Below are 19,014 nucleotides of genomic sequence, written 5' to 3'. Positions count from 1 at the left end.
TCTCTAAGACCTTGATAAAGCAGATTGTGGATGTCTGTGAGTGTGGTAAATGCATTTATAAAAACAAACAAACAAAAACAAAAAAACACTGCCAAATATGATTTTAGATTCACAATTTGTCCAAGACTAGCCACACCAGTAAAATCAAAAGGTCACCTGATCTAAAAAGGAAGTCCCCAGTGTTCAGTCACAAGATCTACAGGTAACCGTTGCATCGTTCTTTGAATCTACACAGAAAGACACGCAAATATTTAACCTCCTTGGTAAGCACACTTTTGCTTTCCAGTGATTATACAGGCAAAGACAAGGCCATGTGGAATAAAGTCCTCTGGCAGAAGGTTTTTGGCTGCAGTTACATTACAGTACAGGGGATGAACTTTAAACCACATTTGAAACATGGCCGGTCACCACCAGCACCACCAAGTCAGTTTTTGCATGTCAATAGGACAAGTGTTACTTAAGACACCTGCTGCAGCAGAAACCAGAGTTGGTTTGAAGTTCATTGTGTGGTATTTATCTGTGGGGTATGTCAGTTGGGGACAGCTGGGGATTTTCCTTTGTAAAATTTCTGATAATAGTAAAAGAAAGTGACACTAGCTTAACAGTTAGAAGCCATTGGTAACTTGACTAGTTTTTTGGCAAGCTCTTCGGCTAGTTCTCCATTATCTGTAGACACAACACTGATTCATCCCTTGAGTTAGATGCATTTTTTTAATGCTTGAATGATTCATAGGTCAGTGCTGAGTGGCTTAAAAAAACAAAACAAACATACCTCTGAAAATGGTAAAGTCCAAGGACTGGACTGAAAAGGAGTGAAAAACCAACCAATGTCCAAAAAAACTGGAAAACTATTGCCCAGGACCACTATTTTTTTTTTTTTTTTCTTTAAATAACAAGAATGTCTGGCTCCTTGGACGCAAAATATGAGGAAATGGGTGGTGAATCAGGACTATGTGGCAAACGGCTTTACAAAAGACTCAAACGTGAAATGAAGGCAGACGTGTTAGTCACATGTTGCACAACTGGAATATGATAAAGAGCTGGCGCACATTAAACTCTGATCTTTTAGAAAAAGAAGATCAAAACAATCATCATTTTAAGTAAAGTTTTATTTAAAAAAAAAAAAAACTTTCATTGAATTTCAAGGTATTGGAAGACAATTAAATGAGCTGATGTATCCAGATGGAAATGGAAAGAATCGAGGAAAAAAGCACAACATAAAGCATAACAGTATTGTGCAAGACGACGACTACATACTGTATACTTTTTCTTTTATTTAAAGATAAATTCTTCACATTATCTATATAGTGTTTTCTTGACACTCCTTAGCCTGTAACAAACTCCTGCTTTGAGTTAATCATAAACATGAAAATGAGGTTTACTTTCTGCACATTATCTACTGAAGAGGTGCCCATCCAGCCTCTTTATACACATAACAGTGTGCCATTAAGACGAGCCGTACATGACAGCACATTATCTTTGATGCCATTAGGAAGGGACCGTTTTTATTTTTTTTGTTACCATTTAGTAAGCAGTGCTAATGAGGGCCAGCTTTAAGCATCACCACTTAAACAACATCAAAGTGGATCTCCAAGACAAGAAAATGACTCTGCTGGTGATTCACTACAAACTCATCTCGAGATACACAGAATTAAGGATGAGAAAAAAAGAGAGACAGAAGGAAACTGCTTTTACCCTGCTTTGGTTTACAATTTTTTTTAAAAAAAATGACAGTTCATGATAACATTTTTTTTTTTTTTGCGCATTCACTCTCTGGGCTTGATACCCAAAAGCGGCTTAAGTGGCAACTAGGGTCACCATTTTTAATTCCTTATCACAGCCCTCGTGAACAGAGTGCAGTTCAACAAGTCATACTTCCACAGTATGAATGCAAAATAGCATCAAAGAAAAGGCCGGCTAAGCCTATTCATTGACGGCTAACATTAGAGGAGGACTCTCATAGAAATAAAAGCCACACACATTGTACATCTTATTGCAGATTATTAAGAGCTTCTTGATATAAAAAAGTAACTGCACTGTATTTCCAGTAAACCCAAGGCTTCAAACACTGCCAAATCAGGTGTGAGATGACACTTTTTAGTGAAATAATACATCCCAACCATTAAAACACCTGGTAAAATATTGCAGACAATTACGACCCTCTGTATAAAATAATAAACGTTTCCAGCATTTACAAAATGCTTAAAATAGAAATGTAATGTCACCCTTACCTTCAGTGGCAGAAAGTAGCAGATAATGGGAAGTCCTGATTCACCTTAAACATTTCACCAGTTTCAACTGTTCTACAGTACTACAGTAGATATGTCTAAATAGAAGTCTGTCTCGCAGAAGTACAGTATGCAATGAAGAATGTATGAACCATCACATAAAGTTTTTACAGTGTTGTAAAGACTGCAAATCTAAGTTTCTGATAATAAAAAAAACAAAGTATTTAAAATGAAAACAGAATAAATGTTATTTTGTAAATGCAACATGTCAGTCACCAAAATGACTAAATAGAAGCAAGATGTGATACAATTAGACAGCATTCCTGATGTAACAATCAAATCTCTACTATACTGCTTTTAGCAACAGATGGAATACTTACAATACGCTGAAGATTTAACTGACGAGTTCATATATCTGGATGGTTTAGATGGAGAAGCCCAGTGTTGAAATCCATCTTTCAAAGCATGCTTTACAAACCAGGCTAGTTTGCACATACTGAAAAGTCAGGCACACAAAAAACAGGACCTTCACGAAAACATACGCCAACCACCGTGCACATTTTCTCCTCTATCCTTTGCTGAATTCCAAAGTGACAGCAGCAGCAGCTTCCTTCTAATACTTTCATTCGGGGTCTTGCTTATCACCCTGGTCCACACCAACACAGGCCTGTCTATGTGGGGAAGCAGATGCCGCAGCACTCCATGCAGATTTCCAGGCAATCTGAGGACTCGCAGCAAGCATCCATTATGCCACAGTCCATATCACAGGGGCAGTTGCAGTCGTCGCCCAGATCGTCGGTGCAGCAGCAGCAGCAGCAAACCTCTGATGTGCATGCGCCACATGAGGCCTGGGCCACCACCATGTTGCAAAGCGTCAGGAACTCACAGAAAAGGCAGGCCAAGATGCAGTGAACGCAGCAGTCTGGGTCCAAGCGGGGGTGACAAATAAATCAGTCACAAATCACACACAAAGATAAGGAAAAAAACTAAAAAAACAAAAATTAAACCATAAATATTTATAACTGTGGTGGGGAAAAAACTGTGTATAGAGAGTAAGTGAGTGATGCATGCTCAGCAGGCTGACAGGTGGAACACAATAAGCATATGGCAAACAGAAATAAAAGAAAACCTCCAAAGAAATCAATTTTCCTCTGCAGTTTTGATTAAGAGACTTGCTAAGCAATTGTGGCATTATCATGCAAACTGCTGGGCTGATCAAACAAAGATGATTAGCAAGAGTCCAAGAGTCCCTGCCTGGCAACTAGGTGAATTAATGCTTCCAATGCCAGCACCTCTGATTAACATTTAACCACCTCGCAGACACTCTTTACGTGGCCGGTGGAAACTTTCGGCTTGCTGTTCAACAGCAGCCTCAGCAGTCTTCAACTTACTGATGAGTCCATTAAGAATCATAAATGTCATTTTGAAAGGCCAAATGAGTTACATGTTTCATTGTAGAGTTCACGGTGACAGTTTGTTTGCATGTAAGATCTAGTGAAGGTCATTTAAATTTATTGACAGAACATAACATTTGGCAGTGTCTCAAACCAAAGACTCTGTCAGACAATCCACAGAATGCCCAAATCTCTGATCAAACCCATCAGTTATCGTCATTAGGTTTGAGCATATAGTCACGTTAGAATCCCTGAAATTCTCTTAAGTGCTTGAAGTGATCAACAACAAAAACTGATTAGCTCTTGTACCTGGAGCAGCTCTAAGAGGCAGTCGATGCAACTGAGCGAGCTGGGTAAGGAAGGCAGCAGGTTAAAAACAACATCGTAGCTCTGACTTGATTACTGTCTGATTTGTTGCTATCTGATCATCTCATCCGCACATTGGAAGAACATGTTGTCAACAAGGTATACAATACAGGAGAGGTGCTCCTGTTTCCTGATCTGAAATGAACTCAAATTTTTAATTAGAGCTGGAGTCACTTTCTTCCCCCCCCCAAAAAAAACAAAAACAAAAACAAAAAAAAACAAGAAGAAGAAAATCCAAAATAAAACTGTCCAGGTGAAGTTAAACACAGATCAATGATTGTTTAGCCATGCCTACATGTTATCCTTGGTCAACCTTCCACACACTAATACCTCTGGTTGCTGCATCCAACTCACTAAACCATACTGAACATCCTTCTGTAAGTGCACCTGGCAGACACTCCTTGCAGCTGTCTCCTTTCTGAACCAAGGCCAGCGCAGCGCCCCTGCTTTGGAGTGTTAAAAAGACATGATGTGGATGGATGCAGAAAAATAGCATTACAAACAGGGCGCATTTGCATAACTTTCATCAGCCCATCTTGAGCTGTCAGAAGGGGCTGTTACTGATTGGGTTAGAGGGAAAGCGAAAGGAGGATAGTGTGGAGGACGGAATTGGAAGCTGAGGGCCTCTGAATGCTCATGTTTGATTAATCAAAGTAGAGGGGTTTTTTTTTTTTTTCACCCCCCTAATTTTGCACTGCTAAGGGCTGCGGAGCTGACCAGAAGCGCTAGCTGACTGCGATACAAACAAGATAGAGAAGGGAACATGAAACGAGAAAGCGCGCCTGTACGTGTGAGGGTGCCTGAAGTTCGAATGCATCTTATTATCCTTATCTGAGGCCATAACACTGGCAGTAATGGAAGATGCATGAGAATAAATCTTTCAGTATTAAATATGTGGGGTGGACATGCAGTAAGCTGCTACTGGCCAGAATGTGGTTTTGCTTCATAGCACTTTTTTTTATATATATATATATATATATAATACATAATACTGGCATGCGCTGTAAGTGTACTGCCATCCTAGCTCTGCAAAATGCCAGTGAGAGCAATAAACACTGCTCGGCCACAGCTTCAAAGTTCAACCTAACAAACTCTGAAGGACCCAGAGGGTATAGCCATGCCAGCATTCGGAATGTAACAGCAGACTGTGAATACGATACAAACACAGTACATAGGCATTAGGCAGTGGCCAGCCAGCTCAGCTATTCACTTGGATGTATAATTCAGCACCAGCGATTAGTCTGTATCTTACAGAAGCCAGCAAGGAGGAAGGGAAAAGTGGTGGTGGGGGTGGTGGGGGGGTCATATACTGTACACAAGAGAGCTGGACGCAAGGCACATCTCCATGAAAAACAGAGAGACAGACAGAGAGGCAGACAGAGACAGAGTGAAACCAAGCAACAGACAGACAAGAGCAGCATACACTGACAATGTTGCTGTTTAATGTCAGTGAGCGGAGATGAAGCCCAGAGTTTGCAGGGCCAAAAAAACAGCGTCCGGCGCCTCTGAGGAAATAGTATGAGACATCTGGAAAGCTGACATCAAAAAAAGGGGAGCGGCATGACACAAAACAAGCTGGATGGGCCTCAGAGCGGCAAGCTGTGCAAAACATTCAAACTCACAAAGAGGCAAGCGAGAGGGCAAGAGAGCCGGGCAGTCAGGAGGCGGAGAGAGAGAGAGAGAAAGAGTGATCAGACAAAGCCTTGGTGGCCACGCGAATGCACTGAAGGCACACTTGGGTAAAGGAGGCAGAGGATGTGGGCCGGATAGTCAATGTCCACCACATGCACTTAAAAGCAGGCCTGTTTATTAATGCATGACTGAGGGGGGGGGGAGTCAAAGGTAGAGGACTACAGCTTACAAAAACACACACAAACACTTTCAAGTTTATAGCTTAGGGAAGTTTTTAACAATGCGCTCACAACCCTGGCATGACATCTCTAAATGAAGCAGCTGAAGCGGCTTGGAGACATTAACCGATTACACACAGTTCACAAAAAAATAGAAACATAAACCCGATGACAAGAGTCGAGACACCCCACCTCGCTAAACAAAAGCAGCGTGCTAAATGACTCCTCAAAAGCTGTTATCACAGATTGGCTACGGTGCCAACGGCGCGTGCCAAGAAACACAGAGAGCAACAGAATCCCCAGAGCTAGTTCCTGCTAGCTTATGCCTTTTATTTCCTGTGTTCGGGGGGCTGTTTAGGAGGCTAATTTCACAGGCAAACAGATTATGTTAATCCGTGTAAACATTCAAACACAACAGCTTGGCTGTTTTCCGGGGGGAAATAAATAGTTGAGAGCGAACATATTGATTCTGAGAGCTCTTGCGCCTGCAAATAAGCAACACAAAAGCCATAATGAGACTTGTTGAGCAGCTGTTTTTTGTTTTTTTTTACTCCCTGCCCACTCTCTTGCTTTTGTTCTTTACCAATTAAGATGTTGAAAACATGATGCGTCTAGAATATCTCTTGGCGGATGGATTGCACCTTTATCTGCACGGTGCTGTGCACGTGCGCGAGTGCCTTCGTCAATCTGTGCACATATTTTGTGTACAGACAAAATGAAGTGGACCACTTTCCTCTTACGTCTCTACCTGACTACTGTGAATCTTGTTTTTTGGGGGGCGGGGTTGAGCAAATCCTCACATAAAAACAGTAAATCTGCAAAGGCCATGTTGGATGAATAAAGGAGGAATTGCCTATCCTACTTGAACAAATATAAGCCTAAACACTGATATTCTATGAGCTACAGAAAGATGGAACACATGAAGTCCACAAAGTACAGTAGCTGGAGTAAGGGTCGAGGGTGGGGGTGGATGGGGGTGTGGATAGGGCCCTGTTAATGAGGGCCATGGTGCTGCTGACGGGATGTAGGGAGAGCCAAAAAGGTCCCAGAGAGGTGTGAGGGGCCGTGAGGGGCCCGGAGGAGGCTGGTTATGACTTAATGGGCACCCCGTGCTCTCCGGCCTCGTTAGACGGTCACACCTATCTCCACAATGGAAAAGGACCGGGCAGCCGCCTTCATTACCGGACTCACCTCAGCATTGCACCTGACAAAGTGACGGCTTCCCTGCATGGCAAACGGACTCTCTGGCTTGTTGTTAAAGAAAATAAAAGCCACAGGGGCGAGATGAGACGTCATTTGCTTGACGGGAGTGATAAATATGAGAGGTCATGCACCGCCATCATTAAAAGGTGAGAGGAGGCAAGAATTTATTATCAATATCTTATTAGGTATTATTTCATGAGCACCTGCGAAGAATACGCCCATTTTGTTTGATGGTGAGACTACAGATTAGGGGATACTCCATCACAAGTCTAAACCTAAACCAGGTCAGAGATGATATTTACAGTTTCCTGGAAGTGGGCAGTATAGAAAAGTCCTTTTTAATTGTTTCTGAATTCATGATTTTATAAATTGGTATAATGATTGGTGTGCTTTTTTATTTAAGAAACAAGAGGACAGAAGTAGCCTATGACTAAAGTGTTAGGAGGCGTTTTTTTTCTCTATAACGTTCTTCATTGAACCATGCAGCTTAAACCATTCCTGCTACACAAGGTAAGATAAGAGGGGAAGAAGCATACAAGCAAGAAAGTTTCAGAAATGTTAGTATTGGTTGGAAAAAGTGCAGCAGTGTGTCACTAACTTGAGTGTGGAGGCATTACCTTCAGGTAAAGGAGGTTTCTGTGACCCTGTTGAACTCCCTTTGCTGCGTCGGCTGCTGTCGCTGTTCACCGACAGGCTGGACCGCAATTTTCTCTGCATCCTCTGCGACACAGGCGTGGACGGTTGCTTCCTGGGCTGCTCTGTCATTGGAGTAGCAGTCGCTGCCCCTGAGCCAGGACGTGACCCGCCCGTGGCGTTCGTGCTGATGGTTGCACCACAGGAACACGTCCGCGTGGCCTGCGATCCGCCGGGGTGGATTCCGTTGCCATTATTCAGCACGGGTGTGCCAGCGGTGCTATGGTGAAAGCCATTTTGATCCTTGGCAGTGTCTTCTTCAGCAGTCTCTGTGGGCACTGGCTTAGACTCAGACTGGGGTTGAGCTGGTCAGAAGAGAAAAGATATTAGTTCTACTGTTTTTAAGTAAAGAGCTGGGTGTGTAGATTTAGTACAATTAAAGTACTTCATTTCAGTGTAAGGTGATGAAAGTTGTAGTAGATTTGATTCATCAAAATCATCTGCAAGCAAAGGCTTTTAATATAAAACAAAAACACACTGCTTGAAATTGCAAATATTCTCTCTCTCTCTCATGTATATATATATCTATATATCTATATAGATATATATATCTATATATATATATATCTATATATATCTATATATATATAGATATATATATCTATATATATATATAGATATATATATCTATATATATATATAGATATATATATCTATATATATATATAGATATATATATATATCTATCTATCTATCTATATATCTATATCTATATCTATATATATATATATATATATATATATATATATATAATGTGTATATGGAACAACCACAAAGTAGGAATGGTTTGGAGGCCACTGACATTTTTTGCTCCTCATCTTTTCCGGTGCTTTTTTCCACTAGTTTTGCATTTGGCTAGGGTCAGTGTCACTGCTGGCAGAATAAGGCAATATCTGGACCCTACAGAAGTTACACAGGTAGTCCAACTCCTCCAGGAGGGCACATCAATACGTGCCATGGCCAGAAGGTTGCTGTATTTCCCAGCACAGTCTCAAAAGCATGGAGAAGATTCTAGGAGACAGCTGGTTACCCTAGGAGAGCTGAACAGGGCCGTAGAAGGCTTTTAATCCATCACCAGGACTGATATCTATTCCTTTGTGCAAGGATGATCTGAATGAGCACTACCAGTCACAAAATGACTTCCAGCAGGCGACGTATCAATGTTTCTGACCAAAAAATAAGAAACTGACTTAATGACGATGGCCTGGCAGCCCGATGTCCTTTAGTGGACCTTGAGCTCATTGCTTGGTCCTGTGCTCACTGCCCAGCACTGTGGAGCCCGACTGGCATATGCCATTGAATACCAGAATTGGCAGGTCCACCATTGGTGACCTTTTCACAGATGAGAACAGGTTCACCCTATGTGTGAGAGACATGAAAGGCTCTGGAGAAGCTGTGAAGAACATTACGCTGTCTGTAACATCGTTCAGCATGACCAGTTTGGTGGTGGTCAGTGATCATCTGAGGAGGCATATCCACGGAGGCGCAGACCTCTACAGGCTAGGCAATGGCACCTGACTGGCGCCAGCTATTAGGAAAAATTCCTTGGACCCACTGTCAGACCCTACGCTGGTGCAGTGAGTCTTGAGTTCCTCCTGATGCACAACAATGCCCCGCCTCATGTGGTGAGGGCATGCAGGCAGTTCCTGGAGGATAAAGGAATAAATACCATTGACTGGTTCCCCACGCTCACCTGACCTAAATCCAAAGAACACCTCTGAGACATTATGTTTCAGTCCATGGACTAGCATACTGCATCATTTTTCACTTTGCTTTTCGAGGCGTCTCTGAATTCAGCCCTCTGTGGGTTTACAATTATAATAAGCATCCTTTCATTCCCAACACATTACCCAGACCATATTAGCACAGATACCCGGCACGATTTTTTCCCCATTGAGATGTGATGTGTTTATTCAAAGTGTCCCTTTTTAAGTGTATTTTTAAGCTGAATGTAAAGGATGAAAGAAACAAAACAAAACTACAAAATGAGAGAGATGTATTAGTTTACTCTAATAACTTATGATTTCCAGGTTTTTTTTTAATGCTTCTGAATTCCCTTTCACCTAACTTCATTTTTGCTGTGAGAGAACTTGCAATCTCGGCACCTTGCACTTCATATATTTTATTCGCTTATAAAGTCACCGTAGCCTGCGAGTTTCACTTCTTACAAAGCAACTACAGTAATGGAGACACGCCATTCTAAGCTAAATCACTCTCAGCAAACCGTGCCACCATTCCCTAACATGATAAAAATCGATCACACGGCAAACATTTCAACTTGGAATCAAAAAGAGAGGAGCGGCGAGAGATAGGAACTTTATATGTGACAGGATCACAAAAGCCACCGCTGCAGGCAGACGAGACAGTCGTTGGAGCCGTACCTCGGCGAGTTTAGACAGTGCGAGAGAGATTAATACGGTAAAAAGAGAAAGACAGCTTGTGATAGTGTACATATACAAAATGGCTGCTGTCTACAACAGTAATGATCTCCTCTCCTGTGAAAGCTCCGAGATGGCCTCGACGAGCCTTTCTAAGAGCATGCGTGACAGCCGCAGAAAGTCGGGAGACAGCGACCTGTCTGATAAGAGAGAAGAGGAAGGATGCGAGTGAGCAAAGGCGGTGGCATTTCCCTGAGAAGAGCACCTGCACATTCAGCTCTACTGGGAGCTACTCCTACATTACCTTCGCTCCACATCAGAGCCACTTTGCATGTGCACTTGCTGCAAGATTTTGTGAATTATTCATCTCTCTTTTTTTTTTGAGTTTGTCTGTGTGAACCCTACTTATTCTTTTCCCCCCTCAATGTAATACTTTCTTTATATACATTGAAAATATAACATCTTGACAACCAAACTTGAATTCTGCCTTATTCAGCTACTGCTTAGGGATGTTTAACATGCAGGGCTGTTTAACAGTTACACAGCTGTCCAAAAATATATCTATATATAAATAAATAAAATCAACAAGTTTCCAAAGTGGATGCAAACATAAAATTTAATGTGACTCTGGTAATTTCTTTCCATTTCTATTTTCTTTCTGTCAGCTCACCAACAAGTGCAATTACGGTTAACAAGAGTCGGAGAGAGTGTGGGAATCGGGCCTTGTGCTTTTTAACAACACATCACCCTGGGAGAGGCCGGACGTGAATGTGGATGTAAAACAAAGCAATTAAATACACACTCTGGGTTTTGCCTTCCCCTCATTCGGGCTTCTGCATGCTGCCTCGATAAACAAATATAGACTTGAGGGATCAGGATTCCATGCAATTTGAATTAGACAACTGGGTAGCGCACGATAGAATTCATTATGCAGTGATTTAAGACCAGGTTGATGGATTTTCTTCTCCAAAAAGACAAAAGCCTTGCAGCCTGCCCATGACAATGTGGGGGGAAGAGACTGAAGCTTAACAAGGAGGCTCGGAGCAGGGGCTACATTTGTTGCTGTTTTTTCCAGCTTTACCCCTGACAGCTGTAACTTGCTACATTTTTCACTCATTTTAATATATGTATCCTGGATTTTATTCCACTGTGTCCTTTTTTAAAAAAAAAAAAAAAAATCTTTTCAGGAAGAAGGCTAGAAAACACACCCAGTCAGGTCTGCAGCACATCAAGACACCGGTGCTCACTTGAGTGGCCAAGATGGTGACTTCACCTTGCCGCCAAGATGTTTTCCTTTAAACCAGAGTCTGTCTGTGTATTATAAGACCTGGTAGATTTCTTTAACATACATTTCCATACATAAATTGCAATTATTAATTTAGCTAATGTGCGATGCTGATGTCCCTGTTGCACCTATTAAGCGCCATTGCCTACCCCCACCCCATCCTTTTTTTGTGCCACACAATCGGTATTATCGTGGGTGGATAGTGCTACGCTAACAAAGAGAGCGAAGTGTTGAATCACTCATAATCTGTGAAAACAGTATCATGTCACAGTTATCTTAATCTGCTCAGGTGACAGTCACACAGCAGTCAACCTTTTTTCTGTGGGTGCTTTTTTTCCCTGACTTTCATAAAGCAGCTCATTAACCAACTATTTTAATCTGCAAGCATCACAAACCAAACTGCAAACATTCAAATTTGACGAATCCAAAATCACTATCTAATCTAAAAACACATCCAGAAACTTAATCAGAAACACAGCCTTACCATTCACACTGACCTCAGTTTGTTCCTAACTGATTAACTCCTCATATACATCAAGATTTATTGACAGCTGACAACTAGATTAATGGGGAAACCCGGGTTTGCTCACTGCATCACTGCAGATTCATAGTAATCTACCTGTCTGCGTATGTAGTCAGAGAACATGGCAAACTCCACTACAGTGGATGACAGTTCCTTAACAAATGTATCATCCACAGCATGTTGCATTATAATAGTAATTTTGATTCCATCTTGTTTAAGCAAAGTAGCCACACGGACTTGCACATATAAACACACATTCATGCACAAACTGCACTGGCAGGCATAATTACCTTTTCCTTTTGAGAAAGGAAAGCTTTCAATTTGGCAAAATATAAATAGCTATTAAGAAACCACCATGTAAAAAAAAAAAGTATATAAGAGGTGATTTGGGTTTCTGACACACTGTGGAGAGTTATAACATTTAGTCTGAAGGGGTTGTGCACTTCAGTGGCAGGTTCCTAGATAGTCTTTGCAGTTGCAGTCGTTATTTTTATCCTGATGAACGCGGTGGCCGAGATTAATGGACGCGATGGAGCAATATTCATAATCATTGATCATAATAATGGTGGTACTGTCAGAGATGACAGTGACAGACTTGTACAGTCACATGAGACAAATGAAGAGATAATGAGGAAACGCAGAAATACACTAAGTTTGAATTCGTGCTACTGTGGAATCAGAAACTTTTAGCACACATGCATTACAACGAAAGTAAACTCTAAAGCATATCACCTACTACTTACACACTATTCAGCTTGCCGTGCACTGTAAACACACAATACAACACAACAGACTGAGGAAAGAGCCATCGTTCATCAAGTCAACCCCTGTGAACTCTATTCAAGTGCAAACCATCCAGTGTGCATTCAAATTCTTTCGCACAATATTCGGCTTTTAGCATTTCAAGGTAATGCGATGCTGTTGTGACGTTTCTGAACCCACGCTTTGATTCCACATCCAAGGATACAAATATGAGCCGAGTCTGCTGATAAATCCTGACAGAGCAACACAGGCTCACCGCTAATACACCGCTCCGCTAACACAGCAGGAAACAAATCCCATGAAGTTTGAAAAGAACATACAAGTTGTGCATTTGTTACAACATCGTAGCAAAGCGTCCTAAGGTGTCCTAGGAGATCCAAATGCACACTTTAATAGGCTGTATGTCCAGTTCTTCCCTCCAAACACAGTTTAAATACAAGCACACACACACACACACACACACACACACACGGACACACGCTTCAAATTGGACTTGTAACTGCCCTATTTCTAGCACATCAACAACTGTTGAGAGTGTACATTTGTAGTTGAATAAAACATGGTATTCCCCTACACACGCTGTCACACACATCACAGGGGAAACTAGGGGGTGAGTGGTTCTTGACTGTCTAAGCAGCATCCCAATTTGGTCCCAGCTACTAGTAGCTGACAGCCTCAAATATCTGGGGAGAATTTTTAAAAGGCCAGTGTTTGATGGATTCATGAAGAACACACAAATATAATTGCCATTTGTCACCGAGTCTTCAGTGGCTGTGCCACACAGGGACCGAGCAGCACAGTGCCTGGAGAGAGCTGGAGCTGCACCAGAGCTGTGCAAGGCTAGGGGTGGGTGGGTGGTGGTGGGAGGGGGTCGATCTGTATGTAAAACTGAGTATATAAACACCTCCATTTTTGTCACAGAAAATAGGTCCTACAGGACGCAACTAGAAATTGCACCCAGAAGACAGCATGACTACTGGAGATCTCTCTCCCTCCCTCTCTCTCTCTCACACACACACACACACACACACACACACACACACACACACACACACACACCTAGCTACCAGGAAGGAATATGCATGTATGCATGTCAGCTGTAACAAAGCTCCATACACAAGAATTCTAAAATAGTTGAGAACATGAAAATATAACACAGAGGTCAAACAGGGCAGTATGGAGATTCTCATTTGCACATAACTACATCATGAGTCACAGGTAAGGCAGGGAGCGGATTGAACAATCACACCAGTGCTGTATTTCTAAAGCTCAGTGCTTTTTAATATTAATGCCCCCGAGACGCAGAGAAACAGGGAGGAGAGTGAGACGAAAGGTGTTTGCCCAAGCTTATTAGAATGCCCATCATACAGATCATACAGTTATTCAAATGTCACATCATTCCCACCAAATAAACACCACAAGATGAATAACGATTGTGTATCCATCTCCTAATGGCCATTATTACACAATGGCACAAGTTGGTGAGTTAACACTTCAAGGGACTACGCAAGCGGGTGAGGCACCTGTAATTGTAGTCCCGGGCCTCAGACTAGAAAAAAAAGGAAAAAAGAAAAAGGCAGGATGCACAGTAATTCCGCTAACACGGCCGGTGTTTTGTTTATTTTTGGGGGCTCGTATTAGAAAAACATGTATATTTTCTGCTCGACTGGTCATGTACCTGCATGATTGAAATGCTAATTTGTAAATGTGCAATGACCTAGCCAGACTCCTCCAACTCCCCCCACCCCCCCTCGCTGCCAAAACAGCCCGAGGTATCATCTCTCCTCCTAACAAACAGCAGCGTGTGGAACAGCCCCTGCCTTTCAATCCAAAGGGATATATTTTCTCATTAGAAATTATACATCTTCCCTGTCCATATTTATAGACGCAAAACCAGGGGAATTATGCTGCAGAGAGAGTGAGAGGGACACACACAGAGAGAGGAAAATAGTACAATGAATGTTATTACAAAAGGGCTCTGATTGAAATTTTCCTTGGGCGTCTGAAAGCCTCGTTTGCAGTTTGACCTTCTAAACTCCCGGACAAGGACTTCCTTTATTGTCTAGAAGGACGAGCTGGGAGGGAACACGCGCACAAGTGGCTCGGGGATCATCGTTCAGGTGTCCAATTAAAAGAAAAACAAACAAACAAGAAAAACATGATGATGATCATCATAGTGTGAAAAGTATCAATATAAAGGCATTTATCAGGAGTGTCACATAAGTCAACCGGCAACCGAGAACGAGCTTTTGATTGGAATATTAGCGTCCTGCGGTGTGAATATGTGGCTGCCATGCAAAGTCAGCGCTCTTGTCTTTACACACAGTGCATGGCAGCCTGACACGGGCTAACAGAAATGTCACTTGTTCCAACAGACTGCAGCGATCTCACGGCAGCGATCACACAGCAATCCTAACCCTGTCAGTTCACACACATGCGCAAAGTGTTTTGTATTTATCCAAGATAAAATGGTGATGATGACGGCTTAGCGGCTGCTGATGATGACCGTTGAAGAAAGCTAAATTACCTGCTCTGATATTGGATCCCCCTCAGCCAAAGTGACATGCTCTGAGTGGGTGTGTGTGTGTGTGTGTGTGTGTGTGTGCAGGGTTGCAAGCATGCCGGGGTAGTCTGCAACAGAACTCTATTAACTGTCTTGACCTGTCAAGGCTAATCATACTGCATAGCATCTCATTTAAACAGGAAACATCACATTTCTGTCTGTTTTCCTACCCTAGTCCAGGACAGTCAGTCGATAACGCTCAGCAGTCAAACACTGTCCGTCCGCCGCCCCCCCCCGCTTCACGTTCTTTTAATTCTCTGTGACAGTCATTCAAAAATTTGACTCCACCAACCTACTGAAGTGAGACTTGAAGACATCGTTTAATATTTCCACCCCTCATTTCCCACACCGCTGCTGCCTCAACCCAGGAAAAAGTGGAATTTAAAAAAAAAAAACCAAAAAAAAACCCTTGGACCTTGTTCTGCTTAATTACATTTTACAGGAGTGAAGACAACTTGAAAGACAATAGCTTGATTCGATGACACGAATCCATCAATCTACTCAGTGCAAGTGTTCACATTTCTAAAGGGAAGGAGGTGGTGATCGAGGAAGGGTGGGGCGGGGTCCGGGTCACCAATTCTTCTTTGATTTCAAAATGGAACATTTTCCCAGATTAATACGTTGACTGCCATCACTAAAACTCCCAGTAAGATGCCACTTTCTCTGCGATGAATCATGCTGAAGGGAAAGTTGCACACGCATTCAGCCACCAAAGCTCCAGCCACACAGGTCCCAGGTCTCCACTGTTGTGTGGAATTTGGCACGGTGCTAATTTGAGTATTACTAATACAGCACAGAGCGAGGAGTCTTCAAAGCCTTGCAACCAGACTGCTGTGAGAGACACTAAACGTTGCACTGTTCTCCACTTCTCCTCATTTCTAAGATGACTTTTGTACGAAGCTGTTCCTGCATTAAGCTTTGCCAAATGTCTTTCATTCTCCTTCATCTGTTTCTTACCATCCACGAGGAGGGAAAGAGTTTATAAAGACAGCCAAATGCACGACTGCAGTATCTTTAAAAAGCTGCACATCTTGCACGGATTTAGACTTTACACGGCTAGCTACCGCAATTTCTAGAAAGATCAATTATGACGTGACTCAGAGCAGGCCTGAGGGAGCTGCCAGGCTTCATACTCCCCAAGAAAAAAAAAAAAGTGCTCCACCCTCTCCTCGCCGACAACTCAAAACAAAAAGAAAAAACAAAAAAAAAACAAAAAACGGAGCAACAGTGAGGAGGGAACGGGAGAAGGGGGAAAGAAGAGGGAGGGAAGGAGGAGAATGGGGGTTATTTTCAGTTTCAGTTACATCGATGACTCAAATATTCCACCGCCTTTCAAAATCTCCTCACTGCAGCACAAGTTCCACAGGAAGCTTTGCTTGTTTGAAATTCAATGGCGGGCGCGCAGACGTGCGCATGCGCACCCTCGCACTCGGGCACATGAAGGCATGCACACATGCAAAAATGAAGCAGACACAGAGGCAACAACTGCACGAGCCAAATAAATTTTGTGGAAGATCCACGAACACAGCTACTATTGAAGTCAGAGATGAGGATCTGCCACTCCCTAAAAGCCAAAATCCAGCTGAAGTCTGACTCTGGGTCAGAAAGGGGAGAGGCAGTCTATCAAAATGCCCCCACACCTAGTTCCTTTATTTGCTCAGTATCAATCTCAGCATTAACCCTCTGCTAATGGGACAGCTGTGGGTCACCGCCTCGCATCGTCTGGATGCCAATCAAGGCCTTAAGCTGAGAGATCAGCCTTTGGGACAGAGGTGCTCGTCTGCCTCTGAGTGGCTTTTAAAACACAGAGACGCCTGTATCGATTTTAGCTCTAGCCTGAAAGAGAAGTGTGGGGTGAAGGGGGTTGTGTCAGCTGTGGTTGTCTGTGCTTCTGGACGGGAGCCAGCCGCCGGGTCCCCGGTCACCCTCCACTGATCAGGGGGCCTGACACAATGACCTCGTACAAAGGCACTGAACCTGCAAACACGAAGGGGGCAAGGAGTTGGAAGCTCGAGGGGTTCAGGGCTAGCGAGGGCAACATCAGCAGAGATTTCAGTAATAGAAAAGGGTTTTAACCTTAATGTTGGAGCCAAAACCCTGTTAGAGGCCAAGTAATCCCCCCGTGCTATTTGATTTTTTTTTCTCTCCCCCTGTGTGTGTGAGTAGCTTCTGAAATGCACTCATGCTGTCATGTGTGGCACTGGTTAAGGAGCTGGTAAACATGGTCCAAACAGTCCAGCTACCTTATCATATCTGTGCTAAACGGGTAAAAAAAACAATAAGGTAGACAAAACACAGAAAGCCAGGTTTATTTCTTTTGTGTTACAACACGACTAAAGAACAGAGCTCCTATGCAACTGTAGCACAATGGAAAAAAAATTTCAGTAGTTACGTTTGAGATCCTTTATACTAAAACTTTCTCAAAGTTTCGATGAATAAGAGAATAGAATAGAATAGAACAGAATAGAATAGAATAGCCTTTATAGAGCTGGTTTAAGAGCAGGTTTAGTTAGTGAATTTGAGGTAGTCACACAGGAAAAGGTGCGCACATTTCTTGGTGTTTGTAAAGCATCTGTTCAGAAGATGGAGGTTAATGTCAGTCTAAGCTTTGAGCATATTTATAGATTTTTAGACATTATTGTGGCGATCTTTAAATATTTGCCACTGTTTAGACATCTCTCAAGGGTTCTCAAAGAGTTTACAGTCATATCAGTATTAACCCAAAACCAATGAGGGTGGGAGTAATGTTCACATTATGCTTATTAAATAGGTATAGGTATAGGTGTGTAGATATTATGCAATATTGTTAATACTGCAGGATAAGTTTATATTTTCTTGCAAATTTTCTTCCAGAACCCTGCAGATCCCCAAAGCCCACTTTGTGAACCACTGATCTGCTCAAGTGACCTAAAAATCTTTGTACTGTATTGTGTTATAGCATAAAAGTACTTTCAAGTTATTGCGTAAGAGTGCAAAGATTGGCTCAAGAGACAGAGTTGGCTGTCTACCAATCAGAAAGTCAATGGTATCCTTGGGCAACATACTAAACCCAAAGTTTTCCTGTCAATCATGCGAGTGTGCAAGTGTTAAAAATCAGTTCTTTGCATTAAAATATATATAGATAAAACACAGTTTGTTTGTTTTCTACAAAGTAGTTGCGACAACTGTCTAAAATGTAATAGATTTGGTTGACACGTATGTTTCTTTTAGGGCCTTTTGTGGGTTTCTATACAACAGTGTTGCTTCTTAACCCCATGACATGTTATAGACGTGGAAAAACAAACCTGTGACCCTTACTCCAAAACCTGTGCTAGTAACACTAACTTTCAGCTTCTGAAATGTGTCCTCAAAAGTAACAACTCAAAAACTAGCTATATTTCTTATGAGTACACTAAAAAGTGTTAAAATGACTTCAAAAGATTTCTCTGAATTTAAAAAAAATCTACACAGTCTCCTCAATCAAAATCCATACATGTTGTCTTGCAGCTAACATGCACTTAAAATACTGCGGTCCACAAATGGAGGTATGCATATCTAATCATCTGGCTCAAGTATTTTGAATATCTTCAAAAAAAAAAAAATAAAAAAAAAATAACATCGAATAGTCTCGGGCACTTTGGGTAAAATATGCTAATTAACACACTTGAAATTTCCCATATGAAATCTATCTGCACCAAGACAATGAGAAAATAATTACAACAGAGGTAGAATTACAATGACCATTTTAATCAACCCCTACACTAGCATTTCACCCTATTTATACAGTTTT

At 42.1% G+C, this 19,014-nt stretch overlaps 1 protein-coding gene across 8 annotated transcripts in view; it reads right to left on the bottom strand.

The window, feature by feature from the left end:
- The window catches only part of mdfic (MyoD family inhibitor domain containing), a 56,242-nt gene that overhangs the window by 2,036 nt on the left and 35,192 nt on the right, over window positions 1–19,014 (bottom strand). For 7 of the 8 annotated variants that reach the window (XM_025899811.1, XM_025899813.1, XM_025899812.1 and 4 more), the window contains 2 exons: window positions 7,659–8,039; window positions 868–3,150 (listed from right to left, as the gene is read on the bottom strand). In XM_025899811.1, coding sequence (XP_025755596.1) covers window positions 2,900–3,150; window positions 7,659–8,039 — 632 coding nt within the window. In that variant the 3' untranslated portion in view covers window positions 868–2,899. Of the gene's footprint in view, window positions 1–867; window positions 3,151–7,658; window positions 8,040–19,014 lie in introns of those variants that run through there. The other variant, XM_013274699.3, reaches the window with a different exon arrangement.

The sequence above is a fragment of the Oreochromis niloticus genome, linkage group LG17 (assembly GCF_001858045.2).
Source record: "Oreochromis niloticus isolate F11D_XX linkage group LG17, O_niloticus_UMD_NMBU, whole genome shotgun sequence".
NCBI lineage: Eukaryota > Metazoa > Chordata > Actinopteri > Cichliformes > Cichlidae > Oreochromis > Oreochromis niloticus.
This window is presented reverse-complemented; position numbering and strand designations above follow the sequence as displayed.